This window comes from Pinus tabuliformis, chromosome 1_1 (genome assembly GCF_031772625.1).
Source record: "Pinus tabuliformis cultivar Carrire ecotype Pingquan chromosome 1_1, CPIR1, whole genome shotgun sequence".
Taxonomy (NCBI): domain Eukaryota; kingdom Viridiplantae; phylum Streptophyta; class Pinopsida; order Pinales; family Pinaceae; genus Pinus; species Pinus tabuliformis.
Genome location: NC_142297.1, coordinates 662,584,773 through 662,612,296, shown reverse-complemented (window position 1 = coordinate 662,612,296; position 27,524 = coordinate 662,584,773). Strand labels below are relative to the sequence as shown.

Genomic DNA, 27,524 nt, shown 5'->3' with positions numbered 1-27,524 from the left:
CCAACAGTCGCATCTATTCACCCACCAACGTTGTGTATAAATATAAGAGGACTTTTCCTCATTTGGACTCACTCATCTCATCACATCTCTCTCTCTCTCTACTGCGCAGATATGAGTCTCTTCTCTACTGCGCTGAAATGGGTCTCTCTCTCTCACACATGTGAAGCCGGAAACTGTTGAAACTGAAGCTGCAACTGCAGAAGTAAAGATTGACTTGCGTGGCCTAGAAGATCTCCTCTTTGGAACTGCGCTGTAGGTTCATCTGAACCTCCTTTGAAAGCCGCAACTTTTGGTGGTGGAATGAAGTCAATCCGACGAACGGTTTGCAAGATATCGACTGCCCTAGTTTGAAGCCGGAAACTGCTGAAACTGAAGCTGCAACTGCAGAAGTAAAGATTGACTTGCATGGCCTAGAAGATCTCCTCATCTGAACTGCGCTGTAGGTTCATCTGAACCTCCTTTGAAAGCCACAACTTTTGGTGGTGGAATGAAGTCAATCCGACGAACAGTTTGCAAGATATCGACTGCCCTAGTTTGAAGCTGGAAACTGCTGAAACTGAAGCTGCAACTGCAGAAGTAAAGATTGACTTGCGTGGCCTAGAAGATCTCCTCATCTGAACTGCGCTGTAGGTTCATCTGAACCTCCTCTGGAAGCCGAAACTTTTGGCGGTGGAATGAAGTTAATTCGACGGTCGGTTTGTGAGCTATGGTCTGCCCTAGTTTGATAATGAAGCCGCTAATGCTGATGCTGCTGATCTAGGGTTTGCTACTGCTGATATGAATAAGATTTATTGTACTATTTCTCTCTGCTGAATTATTGAAGATAAAAGAAGATTTGATCAAAGGGTTTCCCCACACATTGTGGGGTTTGTCCCTGGCTAGCCGCCACATCTTGTGTCTCTTGTCTTGGCTTGTTTTCTGTCGATCGTTTAATGTTCTATCTGCACTTTACTTTATGTACATGTGATTGCTAATTGGTGGAATATAATAAGAAAAAGAAGTAAACTGTTATAAGCATAGAACATACAATAACTTAACATGGTATCAGAGCTGAGGTGAAGACAAAGCCCGAGCAAGAGCAAGAGCAATCATCGAAGAGAATATTGGCAAGGCTATCCTAAAAGAACTATGGGGTCCTCAACACTCTTTCCTGCTGAAGACAAGCTCCGTGAGAAAGCTGACTATCACGGATGGAAGATGTCTATCGATCTAACCCTTGAGAATCAAGGAGTGTTGGATCATGTGAGAGGCAATATTGTTGAGCCTCCATCAAATGCATCCGCTGCTGCCTGGAACAAATGAAAAAATGGAGAAGTCAAAACAATAGAAGATCATCTGGGACTCTATCGACAAGCACTTGGTGGCCTACATCTCTGAACTGGACACCTCCAAGGAAATCTACGATAGACTGGTGAGTTTATTTAAAGTTAATGATGCAGATAAAGTTTTGTTTCTTAGAAATAAGATGAGGGAAATCAAGAAGGGTAAAGATGAAAGTATGCAAGCATATTTCTTAAGAATCACCGAGATCAAGAACGTTCTCCTATCTATTGGGGAAACTATTACTGACAGAGAAATGGCACTCACAACTCTTGAAGGATTGTCATTTGAATGGTATGTGTTCAGGACTACTCTTTTGAACTATAATGTAATTCTGGGTTTCGAGGAATTAATGGCTAGATGCATTCAAGAACAAACAAGGGTAGAAGAGCAGGAAATGCCCTTGCCTAAAGGTCCTCTTGCTGCTTTTTCTTCTCATGCAAAGAAAAGAAATAATTCCGGGACTAAATCAAAAGGAAAGGCTGGACCTAAGGCTAGAAGAAAATGACGATGTTACATTTGCAAGTCACTATGTATGAGGTGATGAGCATCATGATGAATGAGATCATGGACATAAAGGGCAACATGAGATCATGGACATATAGATAGCATGATGATGATGCACACTAGTTTGAGCAGCATTATGATGGATAAAATCATGGACATGGGCAACATGATGATAATCATGATTAGAGAAGCATGGTACGGTATGCAGTGGTGCAACTCGAAATCCCTCTGATGGCAATCAAAGGAATGACAAATTCAACAGCAAAGGTAAGAGGAGAGCTGGGAATCAAGGAAGAGGACAAGCATTCAAGAAGGCTAGAAATTCCAGGATGTATGAAATGCACCTAACCTCAAAAAGAACCTAGTGTCCATCTCGGCAACGGAAGACAAAGGCTACAAGGTAACCTTCAGCGATGACAAGGTACGTATATGGAAAAATAATGTTAAATATGCCTTTACACTTGGGTTTAGTTTTGATTCAGTATATCAGGTCGATGGAAGTCTAGTAGGTGTCATGTCTTATGACACATCTCTTCAGTCCGAACTTTGGCATCGGAGGTTTACCCACCTTCATTACAAAGCTCTACCCGATGTAAGACAGATGGTAACAGGGATGTCCGAATTCCAAGTAGAGAAAGAAGGTGTATGTCCGGGATGTGCCGAAGGAAAGCTCAAAAGGGGACCATTCCCCTCAAGCCAAAGCAAGACCTTCGATATATTACAATTGGTTTACTCAGGCACACCTGAGGTTGGCATTAAGAGGGAGACTACTATACCACATACTCCTGAGCAGAATGGTGTGGTGGGAAGGAAGAACCACACGATGATGGAAGTTGTCCGGGCCATGCTACATGATCAAAGACTTCCAAAGTTTCTATGGGCTGAAACTACAAACACTGTCGTATATGTACAAAATCGATGCCCTCATCAAGCATTGGGTTCCAAGACTCCTGAAGAAAAATTCATCGGTAAGAAACCTGATGTTTCTCATTTTAAAATTTTTGGAAGCCTTGTATACTTTCATGTGCTGAAAGAGAAAAGAAATAAATTGGGAGCATCTGGAAAGAAGGGAATTTTCGTGGGCTAGGGTAAAAATACTAAAGGCTATAGAATCTATGTAGCCGGTCAAAGGGAAGTCATAATTAGTCATGATGTCACCTTTGACGAAGATATGGCTCTCAGCAAGGTGATCAATCTTCCGACTTTGAGGAGCTCTCAAGAAGCCGACACCAGGGAACCGAAAGAAAAGGATGATGAATCAATGCCTGATGTAGAAGAACCCATGGATCTGATTGATCCTCCTCCATATGAGCCTTCCTCTTCTAGGAAGAGGCCTTCATGGCTTAAGGGGTTACTTGATGATGCTGAAGGACATGCTGCACCCCGAGGAACCTTTCGTGAAAGTAAGAAACCTAATAGGTATCAAGGATACCTGACCATCATGAGAACGATCATACAAAATGAGCCTTCGTCATTCTCAGATGCCGTCAAGCATCAAGTATGGAAGGATGCTATGACCGAAGAATATGAGTCTATCATAAAGAATGATGTTTGGGAAGTAGTTCCCAGACCCCAGGACAAGACTGTTGTTACTTCCAAATGGCTTTACAAGATAAAGCATGCAGCAGATGGAAGCACGGAAAAGTATAAGGCTCGTTTTGTTGCTCGAGGTTTCTCCCAAAAGGAAGGTATAGACTATGATGAGATATTTGCACTTGTTGCCAGATATACGACCATCCGCTCGATCATAGCCCTTGCCGCTTCACAAGGATGGAACCTACATCAGATGGATGTCAAGACTGCGTTCTTGCATGGCTCGATCAAAGAAGAGGTCTACGTGGAGCAACCCGAAGGATTTGAGATTTATGATCGAAAATCTCATGTATGCAGGTTGAAGAAAGCTCTTTATGGGTTGAAGCAAGCACCCCGAGCATGGTATGAGAGGATCGATAGCTACTTGATGAAGCTGGGATTCACTTGGAGTGAAGTCGATCCTAACCTTTACTTTAAGGTTGAAGATGACAAGCCTCTCATACTGGTGTTGTATGTGGATGACCTCTTTCTAACAGGTGCAGACCCTCTCATTCACAAATGTAAGAGGGAGCTGGCCTCTGAATTTGAAATGAAAGACCTAGGACTGATGCACTACTTCCTAGGACTTGAAGTGTGGCAAAAGCCAGGAGAAATTTTCCATCTCAAGGAAAATATGTGGTGAAAATACTGGAAAGGTTCAGAATGGTGGACTGCAAGCCTGTAACTACTCCGATGGAGCTTGACTTCAAGAAGTTAAGCGGTAGTGCTGCTGGACCTGTTTTACGAAATGCTACCGAGTATCAGCAACTCGTCGGAGCATTAATGTTCTTAGTGAACTCCCGTCCAGATATATGCTTTGCAGTCAACACGTTGAGCCAGCATATGGTTGAACCCCACCACATACACTGGATTGGTGCCAAGAATCTGCTGAGATATCTTCGTGGCACTATCACTTATGGGTTAAGATACATTGCCAGAGATGTGAGACTATTTGGATACACAGATGCTGACTGGGCAGGCAGTGTGGTGGACTGTAAGAGCACTTTCGGGTACTGTTTCACCTTGGGATCTGCTTCGATATCCTGGATGAGCAGGAAGCAGAAGTCGGTGGCTTTGAGCACCGCCGAAGCAGGATATATTGTTGCTAGCATAACCTCGTGTGAGGCAGTCTGGTTGCGAAAGCTCTTCAGTGAGCTGTTTGGATTTACATTGGATACCACTGTGATTCTCTGTAACAACCAGAGGTGGGATTCGATTATTGAGGAATCCCGTATTCGTCAATTGCTCCAGTAGATAGACATCATCTGGGATATGGTACGTCGATGAGCAAGGAAGCTCCATCGCATTAAGATGATGTACAGGTTGATACACCTTGTCAAAGCCCCGAGGAAAGATCTAATCTGTGATTTTCCCAAACGACTTGGAGTCGGCAAGAAACCTTTGTACAAGAGTCCTGCATGTTGCATACATTGAGCTCTGGGAGCTCTGAGGGCTTGCGGTTCCTACTGGAGCAACATATGACCACAGGGTGACTCACCCTCCCCTGGTGTGCACACTGGAATAAGATGATTCGCTCTCTTGTGGGACAAGATGATTCGCTGTCTTGTGGAACATGATGATTGGCTCTCCTGTGTAGCAGGATGATTAGTTCTCCTGTGAGGCCTGGATTGATGTGTTCTCCATGGCAGCCTGGATTGATGTGTTCTCCACGGCGATTGTAGCAGGATTGATGTGTTCTCCTGTGAGCCCTGGATTGATGTGTTCTCCATGGCAATTGTAGCAGGATTGATGTGTTCTCTTGTGAGGCCTGGATTGATGTGTTCTCCATGGCAATTGTAGCAGGATTGATGTGTTCTCCTGTGAGGACAGGATTGATTAGTTCTCCTGTCGAGGCATCCTACCCATGCAGTCTGGGACTCATGGGAAGTACCTCTCATCTGATCAATGAGCAGGGAAATGAAGTTAGGGACCATAGTAGTACCGATGGACGCATCGTTGTAACTACCGTACTCCCTACGCTAGGATGACCTCCATTGATCTGGGATCAATGATACTGGTCTGGGACCAGTGGTAGGAGTTGTACCATACTATGACGCTGACTTCGGGTCGGTTGAGACTGGTCTGGGATCAGTGGTACATACTCTGAGACTGACTTTGAGTCAGTGGAGGATGATATTGGTCTGGGACCATTGGAGTTGTACTCACTATGACGTTGACTTTGGGTTGGTTGAGACTGGTCTGGGACCAGTGGTACATACTCTGAGACTGACTTTGAGTCAGTATGATACATCCTCTATCATTTCTTCTTCTTCATAATTTGGACAAAAGTAGAGCAGAACAGAACAATGCAAGAGCAGAGCAGAACATAGCAAAACAGTACAGATCAGTGCAGGGCAGAACAAGACAAAGCAGAACAGGCAGAATAGAGCAGAGCAGGGCAAGGGTCAGGCTATACAGGGCAGTGCATTTGATGGATGAATAGTAACGACTGATAGACAGATTGCAGATGAAGTTCTCCATGGTTGAGAGGGAGTGTTAAAATTGGCAACCAGGGCAAAACTTCATGTGGGTCATCTTATTCATGGCTGATAATATTTTTATTAGATTCATCTCGTCGAGAGGTGTAAGATTGATATAAAGATCATCCGATTCCGATAAGTATTCATGGAGATATGAATTTATTTTGATTATGGAATTATTATCAAGCCGACCTACAACTCATGTAGGCTCAGAAGCCCAACAGTCGCATCTATTCAACCACCAACGTTGTGTATAAATATAAGAGGACTTTTCCTCATTTGGACTCACTCATCTCATCACATCTCTCTCTCTCTACTGCGCAGATATGAGTCTCTTCTCTACTGCGCTGAAATGGGTCTCTCTCTCACACACATGTGAAGCCGGAAACTGCTGAAACTGAAGCTGCAACTGCAGAAGTAAAGATTGACTTGCGTGGCCTAGAAGATCTCCTCTTTGGAACTGCGCTGTAGGTTCATCTGAACCTCCTTTGAAAGCCGCAACTTTTGGTGGTGGAATGAAGTCAATCCGACGAATGGTTTGCAAGATATCGCCTGCCCTAGTTTGAAGCCGGAAACTGCTGAAACTGAAGCTGCAACTGCAGAAGTAAAGATTGACTTGCGTGGCCTAGAAGATCTCCTCATCTGAACTGCGTTGTAGGTTCATCTGAACCTCCTTTGAAAGCCACAACTTTTGGTGGTGGAATGAAGTCAATCCGACGAACGGTTTGCAAGATATCGACTGCCCTAGTTTGAAGCCGGAAACTGCTGAAACTGAAGCTGCAACTGCAGAAGTAAAGATTGACTTGCGTGGCCTAGAAGATCTCCTCATCTGAACTGCGCTGTAGGTTCATCTGAACCTCCTCTGGAAGCCGAAACTTTTGGTGGTGGAATGAAGTCAATCCGACGGTCAGTTTGTGAGATATGGTCTGCCCTAGTTTGATAATGAAGCCGCTAATGCTGATGCTGCTTGTTGTCGCGCGGATTGACACGACAACCCTCAGACCGGGGGCTGTCACTCTGATCCCCGATCCCTCCGTTTAAGCCTGTCTCCCGCGGCTAAGGGGGGTAGTCCCTGTGAGATGATGAGGCCAACTGTCGACCAGTTGGTTGGGAGACACGAGATACGATTAAGATAAGCACTAAAATGATTTGATTAGTTAGCAGACCAGTGCCTTGAGAGATTGTGGTTAAAACGATTACTTGTTAAATGATATAAAAATATGGACCATGAACAGCAATCATCTATCATCAGCTAAATCACAATGCTCTTAAAATGACCAAAACGATATCCAGCAACTGAAAAATTTGAAAAGATGAAAGCCTTAAACCACCACGAGTCATAAATCATTAACCAGATATCGCTTCTCGTATCTCGACTTGAAAGTTTAGATCTCAGCATGAAAGATATAACATGATAGTTCCCGAAACTGAATCCGACAATTTTTTTTTTTTTTTTTAAATAAAATTTAAAACTAAAAAATATCTAAACTTATGCTAATTTTTTTTTTTGTTTTTATTGGCTTATTTTTTTTTGTTAAAGCCAAAAAAGGAAACGAACCAAACTTAAATCTAGAATCTAAACTAAACTAAAAGATAATAATATTAAAATCTAAGATCTCAAAAATCAAAACCCTTACTAAAAACAAATAACGACTAAAACTAAACACTACCCTCCCCCTTTTTTTTTACTTGATTTAAAAAAAAAAAAAAAAAAAAAAAACTGAATGTACAAACCTAAACTATATACTATACAAAACTCCGAAACTCAAATCTAAACTACAAACACTTGATCGTATCCTAATAACCAAAAAGTAATAAATCCTAAATCGAATAATTCTAACAAAGACCGACTATATCGAAAAAAAAAAGGTGCATTTAGAATATGCTCATAACTGTGCTTACCCGGTCCATAAAAATTAAACAAAAAATTTGTCAAGAGCTCTACGGCGGTGATTGAAAGGAAAACGCGTGGGTATGACCTCAACAACGCAAGGAGACTTACGATGAGACCCCAAGAACGTAGGCGGCTTCACGTTGAGACCCAAAATCGCAGGCAGAATGACCAACCGGCGTGACCCAGATCGATTCGAGCTCAAAGATACTCGCTCAAGCCGTCAAAGGATTTACGCTGTACGCCCCTTCAGGTTGCCTTATGATTTTCATAGCCTGCTCATACACATTCCCATCGAAATTTAGGCCTGAGCGCACTTGACGGCGATGAGCAAATCGTGATATGCTGTAGCGGCGTGTATGAACCAGTTTGCAGGTGTTCCGTTGTCTGTCCCAAGAAATGAGCTGCTCACCACGCGTTTGCTATCAGTGGATCGAAATTACACTGTCTGATGTGCGTAAATGTGAATCAATGGGTTACCAAAACGTAATACTCGATGCAGTGTGTGAATCAATGAATTTTGCCCACGCTGAAGCCGCTGTTTGCCTGACGTTTTCTCAGTGTGCCTACTATGTCAGAACTTTATGCTATTTGCTTGAAGCCTCTCACGCTGAGCGTCTTTGTCTGTGGGTACCCTCGACAGAGGCGTGTTTGGATCAGATTTTTGTGTGATGAAATGAGGGAGCCCGTATAGCAGCGGCTGTGAAAGGATTGCATGCACGATGGCAGTGGGCAGAAATAAAATCTTGGATTTTCTGGCCGCGGTGATTTGATTATGGCTTTGCAGTTTCAAAAAAGCTTGCTGCGGATAACGTGAAGGGCAAACAGTGAAATGAGTGCAATAAGGAGGCACGGGGAGAGTTGGATCTGTGTGTGGACAACCTGCTGAGATTGCATCATGGAAACCCCAAGATATTTTTCAGAACCTGCACCTGTAACCTGCCAAAAGAAAAGAGAACCTAAAATGAAGTATGCTAGAAACTAAACTAAAAACCCTATACCCTAATAAAAACTGCATAAAACAAAAACCCTATAACAGCTAATTTAATTTACAGATTTGGTCCCTTAACAGCCAGATCTGGCAATAAGCACGGAAAATATTTAAAGAACAGAAATTTCAGATTGTCACTGTGAAAAACTTCAGAAAATCTCTCATGCAGATTCAGAAAAATAAAACCGAATGATAGACCCAGGATCAAATCGAACTGGGCTCAGCAAAGAATGCTTGCGGGAGTTGGCTGGTTCAGCCGAGAACTTCCCCGAACGCCCACAAAATTTCCTTCAATGATGTTTTAGCATTTCAAGAGAGTAACACCAGCAAGATATGGACCCCAAAGTCTTCTTTTATTAACCAGAAACAGATTTACAAGAGAGCTTCTTCAGTATCAGACTCACAGATCCAATGATCTGAAATGACCACCTAAGACCCTATATAAAGGAAATGATCCCAACGGCTAGTTCGAATAATCCATGTAGAAATGATCTCGACCGTTGATGAGGATCAAGACATCTCTTGATCTCATCCGTCGATTTATTCACTTAAAATATTATTATTTTTTAAAATTTAAAATTTAAAATTTTTTTATTATTTTTTATTTATTTCATTTTTAAAATTTTTAAATTTTTTTATTTATTTTATTATTTTATTTCATTTTTTAAATGGATCATCGAACTAAGCCTTTGGAAACATCACCTAGGACCTAGGACTTAGGACTCACGAGGGGATTTAAAACATTTTCAACCCTCAAGACACATTTCATGATGACTTTTTACAATTTACATCTCAAGGGGACAAACCCACTTAATACAGACCCTCACAAATCACCCAGTTCTGCGACACAACTATAATCTAGCAGATCAACACACTAGGATTCTCCTAAATTTCTAATGACAAAATCCATCCCGGCTTTGGGGTCAGGTTTGAAGGAAAACTCTTTCGATCCATGGATCGGTGAGACGAAAAACCTTCCGGGACGTAGATTACCACTAGAAAGTTAGGTCCACCTAGGCAATACACATACACGACTCATGTCTGCTAAGATTATTTACAATTCATACATGCAGACTGGGTTTACAATTAGATTGATCAAGCTGCTGATGACTGCTGGATGGCACGGACACGCTGATCAGGTGCTGCCCCTTTCTTGCAAAGAGAAAGGGGGGGGGTACTGCATGGGTAGTTGACCAGTAGTGGTCAACACTGCTGATCTAGGGTTTGCTACTGCTGATATGAATAAGATTTATTGTACTACTTCTCTCTGCTGAATTATTGAAGATAAAAGAAGATTTGATCAAAGGGTTTCCCCACACATTGTGGGGTTTGTCCCTGGCTAGCCGCCACATCTTGTGTCTCTTGTCTTGGCTTGTTTTCTGTCGATCGTTTAATGTTCTATCTACACTTTACTTTATGTACATGTGATTGCTAATCGGTGGAATATAATAAGAAAAAGAAGTAAACTGTTATAAGCATAGAACATACCATAACTTAACACTCTTGCTTGGGCATTGTCTTCACCTCAGCTCCGATACCATGTTAATTTTAGTTATGTTCTATGCTTAGAGCAATTTAATTCAATTTTCACAGTTAGCTCAATATCTTTTCTAGATTAGCAATCACATTAGCATTAAAGTAAACTGCAGATAGAACATAAAACATAAATTGCAGAAGACAAGCCAAGACAAGAGGACACAAGATGTGGCGCTAGCCAGGGACAAACCCCAATGTGGGGAAACCCTTGATCACTTATATGTTCTTCAATAGTTCAGCAGAGAGAGAGAGAGAGAGTACATTTACAACATATGTCAACACTTTGACTTATCTAGATAAGAGCATAGATCATCTCTAAGAAGATGATACATGAGATCAGTTGAAGACAAGCTGCTTCAACTGATTCTCCAAGGTGACTCCTTCACCTATCTGCATCTCGTCATCATGCTGCACTTCATTGTGCTGCACCATGCAGCATCCATTATCACAGTGCTGGACCTACTGACCATGCTGTACACTTCATACTGCTGCACCTGTCACTATGTTGCTCCCAATCACTGAGCTGCTCTTATCACTGATCTGCACCCAATGCTGCACTCATCATGCTGCATCCATCACTGCATCCAATATGCTGCAATCATTTACACTCACCAGTCTTAGCTACTTGCTATGGCTTACAACCTAGCAGAGTAGCTAGACTCCTCCAAAGTGCAGTCAACTAACAGTCACAATGTTTGCCTTGATTTGTCTGCAATTATCCTCTAAGGGAAGGCTGATCTGCCTTCCACAAGACTATCCTCCATTTACTGCAACATGTATATATCTGACATGCTATACATCAGACTGAAGATGTTGTCATGTGTTCACGAGATAACATACAACCTAGAGAGCACACTTCACTGCTGCTTCTTTATGACAATGAATTCCCAATCCTTAACTCATGCCTTGTAACTGTTTTATTTAACATGCTGTCACCTACAACATAGATAGGGATAGGCCTCTTTGTGCTGTTGATAAGGGCTGCGTATTGTAGATAAAACAACGGCTAGGTATCCTTGATTGGACTGTGGATTAGGGCGTTTCTTGCTGCTCATTAGGCCTCCTTAGACTGTGGTTAGGGCACCTTTATTGGATTGCAGATTATCTCCACCTTAACGCTGCTAGAGCTCTCCTTTGACTGCGGCCAAATCTCTCCCTTGCCTGCGGCTAAGACTCTCCCTTACCTGCGGCTAAGATAAGGCAAGATCTACCTCCTTTTAAGACTGTGTATAGGGCAGCATTAGCCCTTCCTTGACAGCTGATTTGAGCTCCTAGATTTGACTGCGGCTAGGGCAATTCATCTCCATTAAGACAACATAGAACCCTTCTTGACTGCGTAGAGGTGTCTCCTCCTAGGACTGAATAGAACCTTCTTTGATTAACTGCGCTAGGGTTTCATCATTAGGGCAACATAGAGCCTTTCTCCATTAGGGCAACATTATCCCTTAGGATCTCTCCTCCTACTAAAACCCAAAGCCAAGTAGAGAGGAAGAGATCCCAAGTGAGTGTGTAGAAATGACTTGAAGGCCACCTCTATTTATACTAAAAGGTTGAGCACAAGTGGGGTTTATTTGGTTGCTGGCCGACCTTGACGAATTGTTCCATAACACAAATAAGTTCATATCTCCATGAATACTTATCAGAATCGGATGATCTTTAGATCAATCCTACACCTCTCGATGAGAGGGATCCAAGAAAAATATCAGCTGCCATTAATAAGATGACCCACATGGAGTTTGGCGCTAGTTGCTATTTTAACATAGTGCGAGTTGCTAGAGGAGTTGCGTTTTAGTTGCCAGTTGCTAGATCAGCGTCCCGGAGGCATAGCAAGTGGGTTTCAGAGGCAGGGGGAGGTAGGATGATTTGCAAGAAGGTGATTCCAGGGTTGTGCGAATTTTCTATTAGTATTCGTACACATTTCCAACCAGGTAGTGCAAATAGCTTGGAAGTGCAAGTTGTTGGGAGAGAGGGTTCAATCGATTGCAGAAGGAGACAGGGAGTCTCCAGATTATTTTGTCAGTAGATATTGCCAGAGCTTTGCCCGAAAGGCAAGCAGATCGTTGTACTCTTGAATTGCTAAAGATAATAATAAAACCCTCATCTACTGCACTGGTTTCCCCTTCGGGATTTCTCTAGGACATTTGTCCAAAAACAACAACGTTATAATTTCATGTGTGTGTGCATATTTTCTCAGTTCCAGTTTTAGATTCCTCAACATTTTTAATTGTGAAGAATGCAAGAGTGATTTATTCGTTATTTGCCAAATAATAATTCAGAAGACAAATAATCTGCATTAGATAGAAGATTAAATTCTAGTTTATTGCATTCGTGGAAATTTCACACCCACAAGGTGTTGAAAAATGTAACTAGTGTCTGTCTTCATAATTGTATTTGTCAAAAGAAAGAAAAAAAATTGTTATAAAAGAAATTGACTTATTAAAGCATGGGTTTCATGCTTGGGTCAATGGTTTTTAGGTCAAAGCCTCCATTGTAGGCTTCTAGGGTTTATGTTAGGAATCCTAGTCCTTGTCATCATGTAAAAGACCCTTCTTGGGGTTCATCTATTAATAAAGAAATTTATTTTTATGTAAAATAGGTCATTTAGGCCTCCACCAAGTTGACCTCAACCTTGACAAGTCGGCCTAATTAGAGAGGCAGAAACCACTATAAAAGGGCAGCAACTCGACTCATTTGGTAGACATCATCAACAAGTTTGATTTGCAGTTGTTGGAGGCAGAAAAGGGTGCGAAATTCAAGGAAGAGGAAGGAAATCCTAGTGAAGGATAAGGGAGTCTTTGTCAAGCATAAGAAGTTGACTTTTCTCTCTCTGTCTCACACGTGCGAAGTTGTTGGGTTGCTGGAAGGGCCGAAATTGCGTTACTTTAGCTGGGCTGGAATTCTGGAGTAGCTGGGCCGAAATTCTGGATTATTGCTGGGCTGTAGCTGCTACACTAGAAGAGTCTACTGAAGTTTGCTGAATCGTATTGGAAGACTGATTTGGTGGAGGAGGAGGTCTTGGTCTATCTCAATTTGATTAGTGGAAGACTTTGACTGGGTTTTCCCCTAGAAAGGGGTTTTAGCCCTCGCTGAGTGCCTACATCTAGTGTTGTTGATCTTCATGTTTTGATTTGATGATTGCTTGATGAAAAGAAGATAAAAGAAGAATATAAATAAAATTAATAAGAATACAAGAAGATCACAAGTAATTATCAACATAAGAGAATCTTTCTGCCTTTCTAATTTTCTAACACAAAGGGGAAAACCAACTATGGATTTGTTCTCATTGGCTGAGGAATGTATGGATTTTTCTTACAGGAATTATAATGCTCCAGAGGGAGAAATTCCCACAGCAAATAGCAAGCTGTACGACCTCACCAAACCCAGGGAAAATCTTGCACTACGTAGTGTGTGTGTCACCCTACACATGGTCTGCGTCACCCAACTCACATGCTTGTATCTCTGCTCATGTGGCCCTGCCTCTGTGCTGAATTGTTCGGACTTTTTTCACTTGGCTTGGCTCCTGATGCTTTTCTCTGCAAATCCCTTCATCTTCCACCAACAAGTTGCACTCTCTCAGCAAATTGAACTGCTCTCTCAAGCCCTTATTCGTTTTCTCTCTCAATGCCGTGCCTTCATCTCGTGTACATCACTTATATCAAACTCCCTAGAGCTCCTAATCCAAACTCTAGCATTCCAAAGGGATGCAGGGCTGAGATCATCCCTCATCTAAACTCTTGAGATCAATGGCTCAGATTAGATCTTGGTCACTTAAATTATTTACCCCCATAACCTTAGACTTTGGCCCAATAAGTCAACAATTGAATTCAAGTTATAACGCATCAAATGTACTTTTCCTAAGTTAAAACTTAGGAAGGAGTTTAATAATCAGTTACTCCAATTAGGTAAGCATCTATAAGGCTGATTGTTGTTTTCCACAAGCTAAGGCACCAAGCTAGTGTGGAATACCTCCCGAGCTACCATAGATCAACAAGAAGTACCTGCTTGAGCTACTTTTATCAACATGGTTATCTATTTTATTTCTCTGCATAAAAAGTTATTGAATAAGCTTGAGGATCACACACCAGTTTACTTGCACACAACAGTTAAGTCGTCTGATACATATCTACCACTATGTCAGAAAATGTGGTTCTCTCTATTATATAGTTTGCTTGCTTTGATAACACTGGATTTGGAATGTTCTGTGTTGGTTGGGAATAGTTTATTTTTACAGTGTTGCTCATGAGCTTTTTCTTCCTTTCTTTTCAATGACTGTCACTATCAGTGCCACTGTATCAATAAGTTTCATGCATCGCAGTTTCAACCGAATAAAGTAAGTGCTAAATACTTATTCATCTCACTAATATTGAAAATTTGAAATCTTCCCTGTGGCTGGGCCACATTCTATTTGTATCTAGTCAGTCTGCTTGTATATCTAGGCGAACATAATTTGGTGCTGCTTTGTCACTAAGATGTTCTTTAAGTTTTCCTGGTTTATGTTGTTCTGAGTGAATTTTATTCTCAGTGCTTCTGTATGTAAGTTTTAAAGCGTTAAAATTTCGGTCTAATAAAACAAGTGCTGGATATTTATTTAAGCGACTCAATGATTTGTGCCATCTAATAAAATAGACAGAACTAATAGTTTGAATGATTGTGTTCAATGCTGTGAACGAGTTTAAATCTCTGACCATATTGCCAGCTTTTTATTTTTACTTCTTGATGTGAAACGAACTTTTGTACAATTATTTTTTGTATAGTAAAGTCTGAATTCAGAAATAATAAGTAGAATGTCATAACTTCATGTATCAGATTTTCAGACTGGATATCCATTTGAATGCTTCCTCTTCTTTTTATTGTCAGCTGACATAAAATTGATGGTTTCTTCGTTGGTGCTCAGCTCGGTATAACCAAAGACACTACCGGGGGCTGCAAATAACTGTAAGACTTCAAATGGAGCACGTGAAGGTACCTTTTGATAGAATAGCAATTGAAGATGCTGTGACACTTCTCCGACGTAGGCTCTGTGATAACTCTTCACTGCAGCTCCTACTACCTGATGCTGCAGAAAATTACAGGTAATTATGGTATTGACATTTTTAGGCATATGCATTATGCTGTTTCTGTTCTTGTATTATGTTTCCATGTACTATTAGTTTCTTTGAGTGCTTTATGTTATCTGTTGATGTCCCTGTCTTATAACTTTTATTTATCTGTGGGGGCTAATATATTTGCTTGTCCATTTAGTCACAATCATTCTGCCTGTTCCACTGATTATTATTTGTTATCTGTTGGTCTTCCACTCCTATTGACTACTTTTGGTTACCCGTAGGCATTAATATATTTTCTTCTTTCCTTAAATAATGGCAATTAGTTTTGTACTTTACATGGGACCAATGTGGCATTTGAATCTCGCTATTTAATTTGCATTTTCCTTGACCTTCAGTAAATTGCAGTATCTGCTGTCAAACACAGTAACCAATACTTGCAATAATTCAGTCTTGCTTCTTGGTCCAAGAGGATGCGGCAAGTCCATGGTAAATGCTGTATATCTTTTAAACTTATAATAAAGTTTGTTATATGTTGTTATATGCAGTAATTAGAAGCTGATTTTTGTTTTCTATGGCTGAAGGTATTGGAGCGTGTTCTGAAAGAATTGCAATGCCAACATCCAGATATGATCTCTGTTGTAAGTGTTGAAAAACTAGGGCTTCCTGCTGCTAACGTTCATGTTAAGTGAATTTCTGCAACAGTCTCAGTTGGCTTATCTAAAGCACTGTCACCGAAATCTGTTTTTTGTAATTATAGTCCCTTCAATTGCAGAACATCGAGTTTGAATAGGTTAAATACAAGGAGGATATCTTTAGTATAGTTGGACCTTTACAGAGGCTGACAAGGATGAATTGATGGCATCTGTGATGCCACTATTGAAAAATCATGGACTTTAAAAGATGTTTACTTTGTGTTGCTGCTAGCTTAGTGTATTTAACCAGGTTGTATTTTGGTGGAGCCAATTCAGGTTAGACTAAATGGCCTACTACATAGTGAAGATCGCTGTGCCCTGAAGGTGAGATCTGAAATTCTTTTAATGACCTAATGTCTGACCTACATTTTGTAGTCCATAAATGCTTTGGTATTATGAGCAAATTGAAGTTGGTTGAGTCAATACCTAGTGACTTGTGAATTGGTGCTTATTTGCTTTGTGTTGTTTTGATTGATTTCCTTCAAACAACATTATGGAGGACTTACTGAAATCGCCAAAATGCATTTGGTCTTCGGTTAATATAAGGACTAACAACTTTTGAGTAAGAATTTACAATCAGACATTTCAGAATGTGGGGTCAGCCAACTTTTAAAGTTAATAAAATGTTTAGTGGAATGGATTTACAGGTAGCTAGATGCAAATGTGATAAACAATAAAAAACAAGATAGGTTAATTTCAATTAGATTTGAAACCAAAAGAAGCAGTTAGTGACTGATGTTGAGCAAGAACTGCAGAGATTTGAAAAAAGTAAACAATAGAAGGGATTGATATGATACTGGGAAACTTATTTCTTTAATGAACGTGCCATTACTGTTTTTCAGTCCATAAAATTTTGAGATTGCTGTTTAGATCAAATAAATAAAAAGACCAACATCAGTATGCCAGACAAGATAAATGAGTTACATTCAGTCTTCAAGTTGAATAATTAGAAAACATGAAACAACTTTTATCATGGAGGTTATTGATCCTTCATTTTCATGTGACATGACAATATATCATTGTATTTTGGAATTGAACAAAATATTTCATTTGTTTTTGGTTTCTTAATAAATATGCGAACTATGTATGCCATAAAATTTCTATGTTTTAGTGAAGTTAAACATGTTTTTCTAACATAAAATAACTACATTTTGAATTGTTGCATCTGTAGTTGTGTCGAAAGGTGCTTTCTATAGCCTAGTATGAGGGAGAAATGTAATTCCTTCTGTGCTCCACATGGAGTTGACACCTGGCATTCAAAAGAAAATTAATAACAAAAGAAATATTTTAGTATCAACCATAAATGAAATATTTCAATGTCCACCTTAACTAAAAGAATTTTATATCGACTTTATATATATGTAAGTATGTATAAAGTAATTTAAACCAAACAAATTCTTATTCGTGGATATGTGCTTTCTACATCCCAGTAAGAGGGAGATGTGTAATTCCTTTCATAGTTAACACACTGGATTTTATAACAAATACTAAATAATAAAGAATATTTCAATGTCCATTGTAAGTAAAATAATTTTAAATAAACTTCATGTGTGTGTAGGTATAAAGTAATTGAAAGTAAAAAAATGGTAGGTGCTTACTAGATCTCAGTATGAGGGAGATGTGTAGTTTCTTTCATACTTAGCTTGGAGTTGACACATGGCATTAAAAAATAGTAAAAAAATATTTCAATGTGCACCTTAAATAAAACAGTTTTAAATCAACTTAATGTGTGTGTTGGATAAGGTAGTCATGGATGTCAATATGGTGACCAACTTTGTTGATGCATGGCCCAATGGATGAAAATCATGTATGAAGCCCTAGCATTTTGATCAAAACCCAGCTGCTTAAAAGAAATCCTAATAACAAACATGGCTACCATTGACAATAGAGACAATATCTGGATTTCTTTTTTGCACCAACTTGTAGAGAGCTTTAAGCTCCTTCCAACAAGCATTCACTCGCCCTCTAACTCCCTGTCATTGTGGAGCTTTTGATTTTTGAAGATCAAATATGCAAATAAAATTGCCCACTGACTCAAGTCGGCTCAACATGTCCCTTCACAACATGACAGAACTACTATGTATTGGCAACTAGATCATCCAATCAATTATCCAACTCGGTTCAGAACATATAGACGAGCAGACCGGGAGCAAAGCAAGTTCACAACTCGTGAACTAAGAGAGGCTAGGAAGAAAAGGAGTTGAAGTGTTTTTTTTTTTGGCATTTTCTGTGATTGGGTTTTAATCTACCTCATTTATTTTGTGAAGACCTCGGATCCGAATAAAACAAGAGTATTGGACCTGTAAATACCTTGTAGCCTCTGATCTGTGGATAGCAGTAGCCTCGGACCTGTGGACGGCAGTAGCCTCGGATCTGTGGACAATAAAACAAACTTCGGACCTGGGTCAAGTGAAGCTCGATCTGTGGGCAGAATCTCAGAAAGCTCAGACTTGTAGCAAACATAATCTTCAAACCAGTGGGAGACCAGAGTTTGGACTTGTTGCAAGAAGTTCAGATACTAGTTGAGGGTTGGACCTACCTTGTGGAACATTTCTAATTCGGACCTGTGATAATCTTTTGAAGCTTGGACCTACATTTACATATCTGTCCACCGGTATACTCGCACCTGTAGCATTACAAACTTGGATCTGTGGCAAACATTTGAACTTGGGCTTATAGCATTTGATGCAGATTCGTAACAGTTGTTGGAAACCTTAAGAAGCTCGGACTTGTAGCAGATTTCAAATATTTGAACTTCAAACCTGTGACATTGGATGAACAGTTCTTTGCACCTAATTGAGAGCAGCCTATTGGGTTTTGTTTTAAGCAGATTTGAAGTCTGGAAGTCAAGGTTTTTGAAACATCATTTGGAGCAGATTGAAGTCTTGAAGTCTTGAAGTTTTGAGGCATCAATTGAGCAGACTTTTAAGAATATCTTGGAGAACATTTGAGGAGATTTTGAAGACTGTTTATTGAAGGAAGTCCTGAAACATTTCAAACTAAGTCTTTTGTGAATTTTGTTTGGTAACCAAGTTGGAGCTTGGTGGGATTGGTGGGATGTTTGTTGACCAAGTTGGACTTGAAAGTTGTTGGGAGGATTGGAGTCCTCATTTTGACTTAGTAGGAGCTTGGGTCTATTCAAGGTTGGAGCCCTAAGAATTTAAAATATTGTTGTACAGTTTGGAGCCTGATTTACAAGAGGATTGGAGTCCTCATCATTTTGATTAATAAAATCAATTTTTTTTAATTTCTTATGTTCTGGTTCAATTTGTGATAAAATTTTTAACTGGCAGAAATAACAATTGAAACAAATACAGATTCACCCCTCTCTCAGTGTTTCCAACAGTGTGTGTATGTAGATATAAAGTAACTAAAAGTAAAAAATGGTAGGTGCTTTCTACATCCTAGGATGAGGGATGTGTAATTCTTTTTGTGTTGAACATGCAGTTGACATGTGGTGCATGCACAAACAAATTAAGAACTAGCTTAGATCCATGTTAACTCTAGATCTATCACGTGCCGAGAGCAATGTTGCACGAAGTGGGGATGCTTTTTGGAAGTGGGTACGCAGAAGCATCATTTCCCAAAAATATAGGAAACGAAGCATCTAGCATATATATATATATATATTGTTTTGCATTTATATTAAAAAAACATCCCAAATACCAAATTAGCTGTAGAGGACTTAAAAACATGCATATTTTTACATAAATCAAGATAGATATGGCATCCATGATTCCATTATACATCAATGATTAATTATTCGAGCATCAATGTTAATTTTAGGTATGTTCTATGCTTAGAGCAAATTTACTTCAATTTTTCCATTTAGCTCAACATCTATTCCAGATTAGCAATTACATCAGCATCATGGTAAATTGCAGATAGAACATAAACATAAACACAAAAAACAAGCCGAGACAAGAGGACACAAGATGTGGCACCAACCAGGGATGAAGCCCAATGTGGGGAAACCCTTGATCAATTCTTTTTATATGTTTTTCAATAGTTCAGCAGAGAGAGAGGTGGTACTTATACATTAGAAGTCAACATTTTGACTTATCAAAATAAGAGCAGAGATCTTCTCTAAGAAGATGTCACATGAGGTAGTTGAGCTGGACTCAGGTGAAGGCATATTGCTTCAATTGATCCTCCAAGGTGACTCCATCACCATGCTACACCTCACTGTGCTGCACCTCATCATCATGTTGCACCCTTCACTGTGCTGCACCCATTCACTAAGCTGCTCTTATCACTGAGCTGCACCCAATCACGACTGCCGCTGTACCCATCACTGTGCACGATGCTGCACCACTCATTGTTGTACCCATCACTGTGCACTATGCTGCACCCCTCATTGCTGTACCCATCACTGTGCACTATGCTGCACCACTCACTATTGTACCCATACATGCTGTTGTACATACCGCATCCAATATGCTGCAACCATTTACACTCACCAGCCTTAGTTGCTTGCAATGGCTTTTAACCTAGCAAAGCAGCTAGGCTATAGTTGCAGATCCCTTCACCAAGAACATCAATGCTAGTATGAGTTTATGGAACTCACAGGCATTTCCCAAATCAGGTCCGACATCACTACCACATAACTTCTTAAAGTTAGGCTTCATCGAGGTAGTCACGAGCTTGCATTTCACCATTCCAAATCAGGAATCCAACTCCCGCTTACTTTTGCAAATGAGAGGGTATGCACCTGTCAAAAAAAGGTTGTCCTCATAAGGTGCCAGTATGAGAGGTCTATCATCTACAACCTTCAAGCAATGGTTTGGATTGGCTTCACTCCTAGTGAATCTTAGCTTCATCAGACAACTATCAATCCTCTCATATCAAGCCCAGGGTGTTTGCTCTAAAACATAGAGAGCTTTCTTCCACCTGCATACTTGAGATTCCCAATCATGAATCTCAAACCCCTCAGGTTGTTCCATATCTAAGGTCTTGCTACATGAGGGGAATGGTCCCCTTGTAAGTTTTCCTTTGGTACATCTTGGACATGTACCTTCATGCTCTTCTTGAATTCAGGCATCCCTGTCACCATCTGACTCACATCGGGTAAGGTCTTATAATGAAGATGAGCAGCCCTCCGGTGCCATGGAAGAGATGTGTCACACAAACACATGGTCCCCAATAGACTTCCTTTCCATTGATGAATGCCACCTTGAAACCTTTAACTTCCATTGCCGAAATGGACACCAGGTTCTTCTTGAGATTACGTCCATAAAGAACCTCTTGTAAATGAATCGTGTTAGCCTCATTCAATTGAAGGGTAACATTACCTACACCCTTTTCGGGATAGGTGGCATTGACTCCAAGTATAATCCCCACGAATGTTTCCATCTCTTCCAAATTAGAGAGAGCTTCCTTCTATTCGATGAAGTGCTTTGAAGCACTACAATCAATAAGCCAGATTCCCAAAGAGTCTGGAAGAGAAGTAGTGGAGAGGGCCAATATAAGATAATACTTCTTTAAACAACATTTGATTTTTCATACCTGGAGTTCCTTGCTTTCTTGAAGAGTTGACCATTTCCTTGATGACTTGCATTCCTTTTTCCTTTGCCATTGTACCTGTCATTCCTTGAAGATGCCCCTGGAATGATTGTTGTCATCATCAAGTGATGTGTCCCTTCTATTTGGACACTCCTTCGCATAATGGCCAAACTTATTGCAAGCAAGGCATCTGCATTTCCTTCCACCCTTAGATCGGGACTTCCCATTGAAGTGATCTTTAGGTAGGCCATCAGATGCTTCCGCTGTGCAATTCAGATAATATTCTCTGCTTCGACTTCACTCTTGGTGAATTTGAAGAGGGATGAGGAACCCATTGAGCCTTTTGTCCTTTCCAACTGTCTTTCACTCGTGCTTGGGCTTTGTCTTCACCTCACCTCTGATAATATGTTAATTTTAAGTATGTTCTATGCTTAGAGCAAATTTACTTCAATTTTTCCATTTAGCTCAATATCTATTCCAGATTAGCAATCACATTAGCATCATAGTAAATCGCAGATAGAAAAAAAACATAAACATCAGAAAACAAGCCAAGACAAGAGGACACAAGATGTGGCGCCAGCCAGGGACAAACCCTAATGTGGGGAAACCCTTGATCAATTCTTCTTATATGTTCTTCAATAGTTCAACAGAGAGAGAGATAGTACATATACATCAGAAGTCAGCATTTTGACTTATCAAAATAAGAGCAGAGATCTTCTCTAAGAAGATGTCACATGAGGTAGCTGATCTGGACTCAGGTGAAGGCATACTGCTTCAACTGATCCTCCAAGGTGACTCCATCACCATGCTGCACCTCATCATCATGTTGCACTCGTCACTGTGCTGCACCCATTCACTGAGCTTCTCTTATCACTGAGCTGCACCCAATCATGGTTGTACCCATCACTGTGCACTATGCTGCACCACTCACTGTTGTACCCATCACTGTGCACTATGCTGCACCACTCACTGCTGTACCCATCACTATGCACTATGCTGCACCACTCATAGCTGTACCCATACATGCTGCTGTACATATTGCATCCAATATGCTACAATCATTTATACTCACCAGCCTTAGCTGCTTGCTATGGCTTGCATCCTAGCAGAGCAGCTAGGCTATAGTTGCAGATCCCTTCAACAGGTCTTCAATGCAGTGATTACATTCACTGTTTATTGCCTTTACCCCTTTCTCCATCCATCTGAATCAAAGTCTGTAACATACAACAATTTGTGCACTTGCATTTATGTCAACACAGTCCTAATCATATGTTGTCCAATCACGCCTTGCTGAACACACATCTTCCAACACTCTACTTCACGTGATATGCTTGAAGCTGCACATAGTCCTTGTCCAAAACAACGGACAATTTAGGCATCATTTGGCTGTGGTATGACTGTGGCTAGGGCATGTTTGAATACACTTCCTTTTGACTACATCTAGAGCTATTGAAGACTTCCTCTTTCCAGCTTATAGGAATCCTCTTCTTGCTGCGGATTATATCTCCTTGGTTAGGGCTGCATGGAGTCTCTCTTTTGCTGCAGGATAAGGCCAGCATTTAGGGTGTATCCAGACTGTGACAAGGGCACACATATAACAACGGCTAGGTCTCTTTTGAGCAGCGTGTAGACCTCTCCTTTGGACAGCGGATTGAGGACCCTTTGAACAACGTATGGAGAGCCAACTCTATGACTGCGGTTAGGGCTCATAAAGACCCTCCTTAAACTGCGGCCTAGTTTCTTCAGAGATTGCGGATAGAAGACTGTGTCTAGGGTTAGGGCAGTGGCCAGATAGACTTCTTTTGGACAACGTTGAGTTCACTTTAGCATATAGGCCTCCTTGCTGCGTATTCACCTTCTTGACAGCGTTATAGGGCATCTCCTTCCATGGTTGTGATATGATCTTCCTTAGGGAAACATTAGGGCATCATTTGGCCAGCGGTTAGGGCTTCTTCATACCAACATTTAGCCTTCTACATGATAGCATAGAGTCTTCTCCATAAGGCTTCTTCCATTAGGGCAACATTGTCTCTTAGGATCTCTCCTCCCACCAAAACCCAAAGACAAGTGGAGAGGAAGAGATCACAAGAAGAGTGTGTATCCAAATGACTAGCAAGCCACCTCTTTTTATACTAAAACGTTGAGCACAAGTGGGGGCAATATGGTTGCTGGCTGACCTTGACGAATTGTCCCATAACACAAATAAACTCATATCTTCATGAATACATGTCGGAATCGGGTGATCTTTAGATCAATCCTACACCTCTCGATGAAAGGAATCCAAGAAAAATATCTGGTGCCATAAATAAGAAGACCCACATGGAGTTTGGTCCTAGTTGCCAATTTTAACAATCAACCATCTAGATTCTAGCAATTACAATCATAAATCAAATTTTTAAGCATATCATAAAACATAAAATATTTAGAAGATAAAATCATCAAACATTCAAGTAACTTATCTAGCAAGTGAGCAACTGTCAACATGAGTCATGTCCAAAATTCAAATAATAATGTTTACAAAATAGGCCACTTGGTCACCACCATGACTCAAGTACACATTGAACTAGGTAGAGTAAGACAAAAAAGGCTCAAATTCACAACAAGAGTCTATAAGTCTAATCTATGACAAAAGTAGTAAACTGTGAATATATCTACTAATCTCTCCTCCTTCCACCACGAATAGGACGTGAGCCTCCACGTGGTGGCAATGAAGAAGATGGTGGCTCTGGAAGTTGTGGCAGTGATTGTGGAATTGATGAAGATGAAGCCCCTGCTGTTGGTGTTGAAGCATGGAACCTGGGAACCAAGGGACTGGATGGGGGTGGCATCTCAACTCGATCATCATCATCCTGGATAAGAGCATCCTCTAATTGCTCTAATCACAACACTCCATCCTCCAAATTGGGATCCTCTGGACTTCTATCCCAAGCCTTAAGGTCTTTATTATTCTTTGCATCATCAGAGTAATGGGACAACAATCACAAGTTGTAGTGAACATAAACCAAGCTCTCTGCCCGGCCTAAATGTAACCTATTCCTTTTAACATTGTGGATGAAAGAGTAAGAGCTCCAACACCTCTTTGTAGGAGTTTTTACCACTTGTGATAGCACCTGCAATGCCAAAGTTTGTAGAAGTGGAGTAACACCTCCATGCATGTTCACGACTGAAGAGAAGAAAAATGCTCTCAATCTCTAATTGCATGCATGCTCCCAAATGGACCAGTGCTAAGTGTATAGTTGCTCAAATGTTTCCGTACCATGGCAACCTCCTCCTCATCAGGGACTAATTTATCCAATGCTTTCATATAACCAGATAGAACCTCTGGATCTAGGTGTGGTTTTTTCCTGCTCCTCCCCCAAGTGCTGGTGTTGAAAGCCATGATGGATGATAATATTTAGGTGTTAGAACATATGCTAAGGCATGCAATGGAATGCTTAGCATATCCCATCATTTTTCCACCTCTATATGAATATAATTGTACAAGGTGATATCTCCAGGCTCAACAATGTCTTTAATCTGTCCTAACATGCTATCCATTTGCTCATACACATCCACAATTATTGGTTGATATGAATCTGCAAACTTGATCATATAATAAATTGGTTTGGTGAATTGCAAAACATATTTACTCTGTGACCAAAAGTAACTATCAAGAATAGTGTCCTTGGCTACATTAACATCATCTCTATCAGTGTTAAGTTCCTCCCATGATTTAGAGGTCACCATATTAGTTTGTAATGTTCCAAACTTAAATAACAACGATATGCAAAGCAAAAATGATTTACAGCGCATAAAGTTTAAACAATCAGCAAATGCTCATAAAAACTCCAGAAGTAAGATCTAGCTGAGCCATTTTATTAATCAATGGAACAAGTACAATAGTATATAGGAATGAACCTAGGCTTGCCTCAATGTCAAGCGTGACAGAACCCAGGTGATAATACAATGACCTCAAATGCTGGAAATGACTGCATTGCCCAGAAAACTACACTGTTTGTTGGAAGAGGGACTGCAAGAAACTCCACCTCCGATGATTAGAAAATGCTGCAAATTTAACCTCAAGCTTCTTGACCAAAACCCACAAAAACCCAAAAGGGGTTTGGCCTATCTCTGAGCCAATGTCGAACCCACAAAATGGTGGGAATTCCCCAACTAACTAACAATTCACCCTATTATAATAATTTGGATTTCAGGCCTGAATAACATTCGGAAAATTTTAAAATTTTAACCATGGATTCCTCTCAGAAAACCAAGAAAAACCCACGAAGGAATTTGGCTGGTTTAGACTTCTGAAAATCGACCCCCTTGGAGCCTAGCTTTAGCTGCAACTGCAAAACTCGGTCTGCTGGAATCTGCTTGTTAATCCTCCCGGAAATGGACTCAAAGTGTTGGGTTGACCTTTGTTATCAATCCCCTGACTTCCTAGATGGGCTTCCGGCCTGTAGCACCTGCGCCTTAGCTCCATGAAATTGCTGGACTAGCCCTTTGCACTGTCCCCAAGCCCAGTAATTCGAACTGTTGGGATGCTGGCTCAGCTAGCTCCAAAACTCACAAGAAAGGTTGGTCCTTTGCTGCTCTCACTATCCTCTAACTCTCCTGGCAAATGCTTGATCATTTATAGCTCCAAACTTCCCCTGCGTATTCTCTAGCTAGCCAAAAATACGCACTCCCTGTTGTGGCTGAATGGTAGTGCTGTAATAGATTCTCGGAACTCTTGAAATACTTATGGAACTGCCTCTCTAGGGCAGGCATGGATGGTCCCCCAAAGTAGAGGTTGAATCTCTTGCTCGAGAGATTCATGGCTAAACAACCGGTTGACTTAGCTAAACAATAGAGCGAACAATCAAGTAATTTTGATTGCAAGGTCTTAGAATCAATCCAAAATGAGAGTTGCTCCCTCCTTATAACTCCTTGGGTCTCCCTAGCCTCATGTGGGCCCCTCCATCCACCTATTCGACTTTCCCTCCAAGCTATTTGAATGGGCCAATTCGAACTCCCATGTGGGTGGCCCTCACATTTCACTAGCAACCAAATAAAGTTGGATTGCCTCCTAAGTCCCTAAGTTGAAAATGATGGGTTCTCTTCCTTAGCCAAAATTGTGTAGCAATACCCTGTTACAAATGTATTTGAGAAGGGACACGACAATCCTCCCCTCCCAAATGTTGCTTGCCCTCAAGCAATCTCAAAGCTAAGTGCTCCAAAATGTGCTCACCCTCCCAGGTGGCATTCTCATCCAACAAACTCCTCCAATGCACCAAAAATTGCTTGTCCTCATGCAATGCCCGAGCAAGCATCCTCTCTAACTGTTGCTCCCTACTGTCATTACAAAATGTGCCAGGGTCCCAGATGTGCCACTGGATCATGCTTGACCTCTGCATTGTCCTGATATGAAAGAATCCTTCAATACCAGGATCCCAGGCAATCCTGTCCAACATGAAGCTCCCCTCACCCCACTCACTATCCTACCTAGTGAAAGTACCAGAAGTCCCCTGCTCCATCAGTGTCTCGCTAAAGCCCAATGGAAGATCTGTATGATCTCCCCTTGCAATAGCCGACGCATCCCTAAAGGTTATTGAGCTGTGATGCCCCAGTTCCCTGCTAGTCCCAGAGTGGTGCCACCATGCTGACGCTCTTCTACTCTGACTAAGTCATACTCCCCATCGTGCGCAGTCAGTATCCTCCTCTCCTGGAACTCGATGGTGGAATATTGTAAGAGGTGAGACACATCTTGCCTGGGCATCTCCATGGCACCAAGGCTTACCCATTCAAATCTAACTCCAAACCTATGCAGCAACAGGGAATGTCTGCCTCCCCATATGATGAAACCCTCTCTCAACCCCCATGTGTCATCCCAAGAGCGAACTATATCACTCTTTGCCACGACTCTGCTCATCATGAGTGATCTATTGATCAGCTGAATTCCTGCATCCCATAGCCAGACCTGCTGCGGCATAGCCTTGTCAACCGATGGAATCCATCTGGCCCTCG

At 40.9% G+C, this 27,524-nt stretch overlaps 1 protein-coding gene across 3 annotated transcripts in view; it reads left to right on the top strand.

The window, feature by feature from the left end:
• The window catches only part of LOC149215132 (origin of replication complex subunit 4-like), a 357,573-nt gene that overhangs the window by 29,965 nt on the left and 300,084 nt on the right, over window positions 1–27,524 (top strand). For 2 of the 3 annotated variants that reach the window (XM_089392537.1, XM_089392535.1), the window contains exons 2-5: window positions 15,192–15,369; window positions 15,738–15,828; window positions 15,924–15,980; window positions 16,311–16,358. In XM_089392537.1, the coding sequence (XP_089248663.1) occupies window positions 15,245–15,369; window positions 15,738–15,828; window positions 15,924–15,980; window positions 16,311–16,358 (321 nt within the window). In that variant the 5' untranslated portion in view covers window positions 15,192–15,244. Of the gene's footprint in view, window positions 1–15,154; window positions 15,370–15,737; window positions 15,829–15,923; window positions 15,981–16,310; window positions 16,359–27,524 lie in introns of all 3 variants that reach the window. The other variant, XM_089392536.1, reaches the window with a different exon arrangement.